The 10,081-nt window shown below is 42.8% G+C and overlaps 1 protein-coding gene across 1 annotated transcript; it reads right to left on the bottom strand.

Annotated features, from left to right (window-relative positions):
* Window positions 1–291: 291 nt before the first annotated feature.
* LOC310853891 (hatching enzyme 1.2-like) lies at window positions 292–6,929 on the bottom strand. The gene is made up of 10 exons (XM_083758363.1): window positions 6,803–6,929; window positions 6,056–6,132; window positions 5,804–5,840; window positions 5,034–5,093; window positions 4,753–4,902; window positions 3,926–4,043; window positions 2,618–2,796; window positions 1,474–1,555; window positions 964–1,091; window positions 292–465 (listed from the first exon to the last, which is right to left on the bottom strand). Exons 2-10 carry the CDS (start codon window positions 6,116–6,118, stop codon window positions 455–457), a joined length of 828 nt encoding a protein of 275 aa, XP_083614489.1. The 5' UTR covers window positions 6,119–6,132; window positions 6,803–6,929; the 3' UTR covers window positions 292–454.
* Between the last annotated feature and the right edge of the window lie 3,152 nt (window positions 6,930–10,081).

Genomic DNA, 10,081 nt, shown 5'->3' with positions numbered 1-10,081 from the left:
TAAGGGTCCCTGCATCGGAATGCACACGCAGATTAGACACACTAACGGACAGACATGCGGAAACAACGGTCGGACGTGCGGTCGAACATGCGTTGCACCCATGCTTGCGGTTAGGTTAGGGTTTGAGGTAGGTTGTCGGTCAATGACAGTGGGGGTCCCTGCTTCATCTTATTAAAATAACATAAATAACGTACTTAAAGGGTGCTAAAACTTAAGCAACAGAATCACAGCAATCAAAACAATAAAACAAAACAAATAAAGCAAATAAAGTGGTCATCATGAAAATACCCCACGCACACACAGACACCAGTGACAGTTCCTTGACCAAATATATAAAAAACCAACATAACCAATATTAAATCATCATCATGATGGTAGGTTGTTCAGCAGCCATCATGGTAGGTTGTTCAGTAGGACAGCATGGTTCAGTTCAGGAAACAGGAAGTCAACTGTCTCAGTTTTTATCTGAGTGACAAAAAAACATCATTAGCAGTGTTAATTGTGTTGACTAAAGGCCCATGCATACTCCAATGACTAAGATTTAGATATTTAGTCAACTAAAGCCCAAATCACACCAATGGGTCACCATGCAACTCCTTGCAGCGAGTAGACACATGTATGCATGTAGTTGCAAGCACCATTGAATTAAACCAATTGAATCACTTGGTTCGACTTGCGTCAACATGCGGGACAGGACACATGGGACGAACGCTAAAACCGCTTGGTTGCGTCTTGACCCATTGGTGTGATTTGGGCTTTACTGGACATTTTTTGCAACGTAACATAAATCGCTGAGTTTCTTGAGTGGCTTGATGTTTGTGTTGGACAAGCATGGTTTGTTCCGCAAAAGAAAAAACAATTTGTCCTCATTTTCGTATTTCCACAGGTCTGCCACAATGTTTTCTCATGCCACTAAAGCTACTTTAAATTGAATCACTTTCGACTGGTGGCCATGTGACTCACTGCAGTATAGCGTGTTGACACGGAGGATGTCGTTGCTGCTCATTTCTCTGGCACCCCCTACTGTGACCGAGTCGTCTGGCTTAGGAACGATGGTAGCGAGCTTCCCCCACTCTCTGGAAAATGCATAACTGACACGCAGACACGCACGCACGTGCGCGTGCGCACACACACACACACACACACACACACACACACACACACACACACACACACACACACACACACACACACACACACACACACACCCACACACACACACACACAACACACACACACACACACACACACACACACACACACACACACACACACACACACATATATATTATTACTTTTCTTTTTAGAACGGCATTCAAAATATCAAAAATATCTGGGACTAGGACTGGGCAGAACCCTGGGACTGGGTTAGTACACAGTACACACACACACACACACACACACACACACACACACACACACACACACACACACACACACACACACACACACACACACACCACACACACTCACATGCTGTAGTGCATAACAGAGTTGTAGTCATAGGGTGTGGCCAAGTTGTTGGTTTCCACTATACGGAAGTTGTGCTCCATTCCTGTAGAGAAGCAGAGTTGACCAATCAGAACACAGAGACAAAACCATCACATTATAAACGAACCAATCGGAAAATCACTTAATTATACAAAGTATATAGATTTTTTTTAACATCGATCCCTATCGGCAGCAAAACGTCAAAATGTTTAGAAGCATTAATTAATTCATTAATTCATTAATTCATTCATTCATTAATTCATTCATTCATTCATTCATTCATTTATTTATTTATTTATTTATTTATTCATTCATTTATTTATTTATCAAACTATTGTTATGGTCGCATCTCAGCAACAGCCACATAAATGCTCCCAATTAATCTGTTTAGGTCGCACAGATTATATACTTTTTCCTTTTTTACAATTTCTTTCTCTAGGTCAGTTTTTTTTGCCCCCTTTTTCGCCCCAATATAGTCGTTATGACAATTAAGTCCTAAGAGCCTTCGTCCAACTTGCCGCCCAACACTTGCCACCAAACACTCCCCGCTGACTGATTTTGCGTCCCATTAATGCTGTTTGGCCACTCAAACCAGCCAAATAGCATTGGCCACACCTCCACGTCTTAAGTCATAAGACCTGGTACATAAGACACAAAAAAAAGAGCCTCGATCGCAATTCCGAGCGCTGATTACCTGGTTGATAATCTCCGCGTCACCAGGCTTTCCACTACCGTGTTCCAGTGCTGTGTTTTGGTTGGTGTCGCACTGTAAATTGTAAATTGCATTGTTTTTGTTCCCCACATAATGCGAATTAATTAGGCTACTTTAGTCTCACTAGTCAGACTACAAGTTAGAGTAACAGATGGATACGCCAAACGATTATTATAACAAAATAATGAAACGATTATACCAAAATAAATACTTTTAAGAAGGGGAATCATTTTTGGAGGTGCACAGCTGCCTGACAGTAATTTACAGTATACACTCCAGACCGGAGCAGAAACCTGAAAATGGTAATGATCCCAGGCAAGTATACAGGTAGTTAAATGGTATTGATCCCAGGCTAGTATAGAGGTAGTTAAATGGTATTGATCCCAGGCTATAGTTAAATGGTATTGTGGTTACCTGATTGGATGTTGTCGGTGACGATGGTGACGTGTTTGTCTCTGTCGGATCGGTTCTGTTCGTGTGTGAAGCCCAGAGCGTGCAGAACCTCGTGCTGGATGGTGCTTTGGAAGACACACCCCCTGCTCTGTAGAGAAATCTTCTGAGCGCCTCCCTGACGCCCCACGTATGACCAGCACCTAAAGTACAGTTCATAATGTTAAATTATGAATGTATGTTAATGTTACAATGTTACCATGCACTATGACCAGCACCTATAATTAATAGTGTTACAATGTATTGTCATTAGATGAAATTTGCCCGGCCAATCACATGGTGTGGGGAGGTGGGACATGGAACGTGGGAGATGGCAATACAACCTTTTAAAATAATGATTTAAAGGACCTATAACATAAGATTCTACTTTTTCAATTTCTTTTGTGTTTTTGGAGCTCCCATGTGTGTTTTCTATCCCCACAAATAACCAATTTTGAACAATCAGGCCTTCATGTCATATGGGTGTTTTAATGGAAATTGCTCTCAGAAACAGCTCGACTGATTTTGGCCTCATCGTGATGTCATCAATGTCACCCTACTTTGTATAATTCCTCCATTTCTTCAGTCTTCAGTTGCAAATTTGCATTTCCACTTTGTTTACAATGTCCACCATTGTTGATTTTCCAAGCTGGCATGGAATGGAAACAAGCCTGGTTTTATCTAGCATCAGTATTATAATGACTTAAATATTAAATAATCTGCATATCAGCACCCCCACCACCTCAGGACATTGTGGCATTGCAGCTAAAACTGCTTTCAAAGTCCAGGAAGAATTGACAAGGCCTGGTTATATCAGAGTGGTGATTGAGGCTCAAACCATTAAAAATAAGTTTGAGGGACATAGACAATATGATTATTAAATATTAAAAGCAGTTTTAAAATGCATGTTATTTGCGCTTTAAAAACCCAGATCAGCCCGCCGATCCACAAATTTTTCGCGGGAGGCTAATGCAGCTCAGTGTCTTTGAAAGCTCTTTGCAAGGCTTTCGAGACGTTCTATTTGCCAGGCCAGAGTGTGGTACCAGCAGGCGAGAGAAACCCTGAATACTGTCATCATCCCAAATACTAAATAGGTCTACCTGTAGGCCCTACAGAGTTGTGTGTGTGTGTGTGTGTGTGTGTGTGTGTGTGTGTGAGGGTGTGTGTGTGTGTGTGTGTGTGTGTGTGCGTGCGTGCGTGCGTGCGTGCGTGCGTGCGTGCGTGCGTGCGTGCGTGCGTGCGTGCGTGCGTGCGTGCGTGCGTGCGTGCGTGTGTGTGTGTGTGTGTACCAACCCAGTCCCAGGGAAGATGTTCAGATAGTCTCTCTGAGTGCCCCTCCACGTAAAACGGATGCATGTGGATCCATGGAAGCTAACCAGCGCTCTGATGATGGTGTTACGCTGTGCACTGCCTGCAGTGGGAGACAAATTCAAACCACTTAGTTTGGTCATTCTTTTTTCATTATATATTTATTCGAGAATGTCTGTCACGGAGGTACGGTAACACTTTTAGGCTAAAAGGATCAGCCTATAACAGAAAGAGACCTGCTGGGGACGTGTTTACATTGTGGTCCAGTGTGTATTCAATCTTTTATTCAAGGTGACAGAAGAATCACCTTCGCGTTTGAGTAAATGGTCACACCCTCTAGTAGTAGGGGATAAAGTAGCCTACAGTTTTAGACCATGACAGAGGGGCGCTGTCTCAAGTGAACTTGCGCCACGAGAGACACCACCAAGCACACTAAAGCACACAAGTTGCCGTGTCGAACGTTGTGAAGTTGGACGTGGCAACGCGAAGACGATTCCTAGTTTTTGAGCGAAACAAGCTTTATTCACGGCTCATAACTAAGGCATCGCTGGTAGCGGTTATAAAATGTATGTTTCGGGTGAATTTAAATAAGATCTTCAGGGAACTTTTTACTTCCGCTTCCGGGAAATTCTCTGCGTCAAAATAACAGTATGCACTGAAAAAAGACATGGCAAGGGCTAAACGCATGCAGCGAGAACTAAATCTGTCAGTAATTTAGTTAAGGCATATAATGCTTATTAGCCATTCATGGATCTTTTTAATAACCCTGTTAATAAATAATTAATTCAATCAATCAATCAAACAGAACGTACTGAAAGCATTAGAGATGGTCAGAGGGATGTAAACGTTGCCACTTTGCATTCTGGGCCACAGACATCCCCTCTCTGTGCACGGATGTGCGTTCCTCCTGTTTGGCATGGCGATGTCACCAAACATGACGTGAGGGTCACCTCTGGCACGACCTACACACATACACACGCACACGCACACAAACGACAACATATCTAGTGAAATACAGTACATGCCACAAACAACACATACTGTATTAAGCAGCCATGTTGTCTCCTTGAGGCAGATATGTTGTCTCACTCACCAAGGTTTGTGTTCGCTGTCTGAATAATTTCACCCACATCCAGATCTTCAGTGATGTCACCTGGATTCATAGAAACAAACCGTTAATTATACAAATACACAGAAGACAGTTATAATTATACCGGTAAAACGGCTGAGGGCGAGAAGCTACCTCGCCCTAAAGGGCGAGGTTGTGTGCAAGCATCCGCCTGGGTGACAGTAGACTGCTGGGCGAGCACTGGCGCTTTGGAATGGGGGGTCAGATCAACATATCCGCCTGGGTGACAGCAGACTGCTGGGCGAGCACTGGTGCTTTGGCATGTGGGGAAAGATCTTAATTTGGCCTGTTGAGTTTTCTCCAGCTGCCTGGCGCGGCTGCACTATTATCTTTGGGGCAGGCCCGTCTAGAGTTTAAATGGAGAGGTATCAGTCAAAAGGGAGACATCGAAGAGGAAGGATGGATGGGTGGGGAGGGATCAACATATTGAATGTCAGAACAGGTCAGCTTCATATATGGAGATCTATGGGTTTGAGGTCAGATGTAGAGTTGCTGATGACATCAGTATGGACATCAGGATTCTCCATACAGTATAATTATGGGCTTAATAATGATTTATGACATCAGGGATCTCCATCCCTGAAGATGTCACGTGATGTCACCAACCAACCAAATGTGTGACCAACCAACCAAACAACTGACGGGAAATGCACGATTTCATATTAACTGCGACCTGTGGTCGCAATAAGTTAGCATATAACATGATATTTGATAAAGTTATGATGTTTACTCACCGACAACAACCTCTCTAATGTCTCTAGCAACTGAATCCTGAAAACCACACACACATACACATTAAAGTGCATTAAAAAGTGCATTAAAGTTACATCTGCAAAGTCATGGCATGTGTTTTCATAATACAACAGGCATGCGTGCGTGCGTGCGTGCGTGCGTGCGTGCGTGCGTGCGTGCGTGCGTGCGTGCGTGCGTGCGTGCGTGCGTGCGTGCGTGCGTGCGTGCGTGCGTGTTCATACTATGGTTCATACCAGAGGAAGCGCATATATGGTCCCAGTCAGAGAGAGAAGAATGAAGACGTGAAGTGAAGTCATGATGATTTATAAACCTGAATATAGATAAAGATGTTAATGATTATAAACATGAATATAGATAAAGATGTTAATGATTATAAACATGAATATAGATAAAGGTATTAATGATTATATACCTGAATATAGATAAAGATATGAATGATTATAAACCTGAATATACATAAAGATATTAATGATTATAAAGCTGAATATACATAAAGATATGATTATTAACCTGAATATACATAAAGATATTAGAGATTAGAGATTATAATAATAGATCATAATTTGTTTAGCACTACCTTTTTTCACTGATGAAAACTACAGTAAATAAAAACTAAGCTATGATGAATAACAATGTACTTTTAACTAGGCTAAAATGTTCCAGTCCAGATCCAGATCCTGACTGTATAAAATCATTTTAGGTTTGGTTGCCCTCGGGTGTTGTGCTCTGAAAATTTCCATAAATTGCTATTTTCAGCATAAAGTGTCAAATCTGCCATTACGACGCCATCACAGCCTGCCAAAGTACATTTTAAGTAAATCAAGTGTAGATTTAGTCAGTCTAAAACTAGACTTTCAGATGACAAAAATGTGACTGAAACTACATGAATTTTTTGTCAAAGACTATGACTAAAACTACACAAACTGTCAAACTGTCAACTGTCAAAAGTAACAGTCGGGGGAGAGTAGAGTACATCTTACCTTGGGGCAGGTGCAGTGTGAGGTGAGTGACTGGTGCGTGTGTGTTGTGTGTTGTGTTGTGTGGCGTTAAATACCCTCACTCGACAGGGTGCATGGAGCCGATGACTCAACCAGTCAATCAACAGCAGGAGGAGGAGGAGGAAGAAGATGAGACAATTGGGGTTTTTTCCAGGAAAGATACCCAGTGGACTCAGTCACTCAGACCACAAAGACCTGTTCACCTAACACACACACACACACACACACACACACACACACACACACACACACACACACACACACACACACACACACACACACACACACACACACACACACACACACACACACACACACACACACACACACAGACAGACAGACTCAGTGGCATCAATCACACGCCTCATTTGTGTGACGGGACATTGTTTTGAAAGACACACAATGGAAACAAACTAACTAAAATAAGTCAAAGTTGTGTAACAGATACCTGTTGCACCCTCCCCCGCCCCCTCTCCCTTAGTGCAGTATCTCTGTCTGTCATCAACCACAGTAATGATCTAACTATTATTTATAGGCCTATAGTAAAGTAGGCACCGGCGTAGGGTCCATTGGGCCACACGGTGGCCCAGTTAGTTTAGAGCTGGCCCAGTCTAACTTCGAAGAGAGGGGGCGAAAAAACAAGAAAAACAACAAAAGATATCCTACTTTGGCAGCCCTTGTGCATGCAAATTTCTGTTTAGTATAGCAAACCACAATATGCAAGCCACCTTTGTTATAAATGGTCCCCCAAACCGTTCACACTTCACACCTCAAAGGTTTTAATTAGAGCTGGGACTCGATTAAAAAAAATAATCTAATTAATCAGAGGCTTTGCGATTAATTAATCTAGATTAATCGCATTTTAATCGCATATCATTATTTGACCCGAGAACAGTGAGAAAGCAATTTTTTCAAATGGATTTTGGTATACTAGTGAATCAATGAATAGTGAATACATAAGTTTAAGCAATAAAACATTGTTTTTGTCGTAATAGGGGTAATAATTCTTTATTGAATAATTGCACACAACTGTGCTGTAATCCACGCTACCATCGGATAGCCTTTTAAATCCTTTTTCCAATCCACGGGGACAAGCAAAGTGATCTCAGCGGCTTCCCCCAGTCTGGTGAACTGTCTGCGGTTTCTGGTGGTGTTATTGTCTGAAGAGGACACGGACACTTGGTGCGCAGGTCCGTCTGAAAACTGTCCAGTGACAACGTTCTGCATTTTTTTAATGCATTAATTTTTCTGTAGTTAATTAATCGTAATTAATCGCAATTAGTCCCGGCCCTAGTTTTAATACAAATAGTTCCAATGGCATCACAATGTAAGGTTGCAAATATGCTTATCTGTGTTGCGAGGATGAGGGGTTACCTGGAAAACATTCTTCCCCCCAAGGGGTACCTGGGCCAAAAAAGTTTGGGAATCCCTGGTTTACATCATAACTATGGTTTACTTTCAATGCAGCGACTCACTAGTCTCTACATTTGTAATCGTAGGATGAGCAAGGCAAGGGAGAGCTTGCTCATTCTAGGACCTCCAGGAACTCTCTGGAACTTCCTGGAAGAACTAGACTCTCTGATCAGCTCGTTACCGGAAGATGGCACCCCTCTGATTCTACTGGGTGACTTCAACCTTCCTACCGCAGAGAAGTAACTTCCCGTTACATCCCTTCTGGCCTCATTTGACCTCTCCCTATCTCCCTCCCCTCCCACTCACAAGGCTGGTAATGTTTTGGACCTTGTGTTCTCCAGAGCCTGCTCTCCCTCCACACTCTCTGTTACCCCCTTAATTAGGTCTTCATAACTTCATAACCTTCTCCCTCTCTCTCTCCACCCTCCCGCCTAAACCTATTAACCCTCCGAACGTCACCTCCCGACGCAATCTCAAGTCCCTAAACCCCTCCTCCCACTCATCCTCTATTCTCTCTACCCTCCCTGGAGTCCTTCCTCTCCCTCTCACCTGACACTGCAACCTCATCCTTCCTCTCCTCTATCTCATCTGCATTCGACCAACACTGCCCGCTCTCATCCAGGCCAGCTCGTTCATGTCCACCGGCTCCCTGGCTATCTGAAACTCTCAGATCTGAACGAACACCTCTAAGGGCAGCCGAAAGAAAGTGGCACAAGCAGCAGTAGCATAGTAGTATAGATGTATAGTTTTTTGCGAACGCAGTGAGCACTAACTATGAGACCCTGCAGATCATGTCTGTGTGTGTGTCTGTCTGTCTGTCTGTCTGTGTGTCTGTCCCGCTGTGACACCACCCGCCCGCCACCAGAGGGCGCAGCTGTAGCACACACACACACACACACACACACACACACACACACACACACACACACACACACAAACAACCACACACACACACACACACAGTAGAAAACTTTAAAAAAATACTAACTAAAAAGAAAAAAAAAGTACGTAATTTATTCTAATTGTTGTTATTGCAATTTACGAGCTGCGTTCGCTTCCCGCGTTTGCGCGTCTTACTTGTATGTATAGTTTCATTATATAGATATTCCACTGTTACTTTCTTAGCTTACGCATGTTTCATGATAAATGTTTTTATGTGATGTATTCCCATGCTTTTTTGTTCTTGCTTAATGTAAGTCGCTCTGGATGAAGAGCGTCTGCTAAATGCCTAAATTGTACATTAATTGTAGGAACTACAAATATAAAATATTCTTCAACAAAGATGGCGAAAGCAAACATTCTTTGTTCTGTGCTTATACATGCAATTATATGGTACAAAACACTGAAGTTCTTAAACCAGAAACCTAACCGCACACGGAAGCCACGGGTCAGTCTTCACCGGCCACGCAGATGTGTCTTAACCGGCCACGCAAGTGTCTTAACCGACCATGCATGTGTCTTAACCAGGGGGGCAGTCAGACAGATATTTTGTGAAGCCACTGAGGAAATCGGGATTTCCTGAAAGTTCATATAATGGCCTGTTGTGGCGCTGTCATTGGACCCAGAAAAACCCATAGCCCCATAGAAGTCCATGTATTTGGGCCCAACTTCACCTAGACTATATTACCTTAATAAACATGGTCATGAATACTTTCTGCTTCCAGTCACTAGTTTAAAGTCTCATTTCTAATGTCATAATATTCTTTTTGGTAAATTATGGTCCCATTTATAAAAAAAATTATAAAGTCGCGTATGTTCTGAGGGGCGTGGCTACCGTTACAGTCATATGATCGGGATTCCCCTCCCACTCGAGTCAAAATAAAAACCAACGGAAAAGAAGGGGGGAAG

The sequence above is a fragment of the Protomyctophum parallelum genome, assembly GCF_964188405.1.
Source record: "Protomyctophum parallelum genome assembly, chromosome: 2".
Taxonomy (NCBI): Eukaryota; Metazoa; Chordata; class Actinopteri; order Myctophiformes; family Myctophidae; genus Protomyctophum; species Protomyctophum parallelum.
The sequence above is the reverse complement of the archived record's forward strand: the minus strand, read 5'-3'. Positions and strand labels throughout refer to the sequence as shown.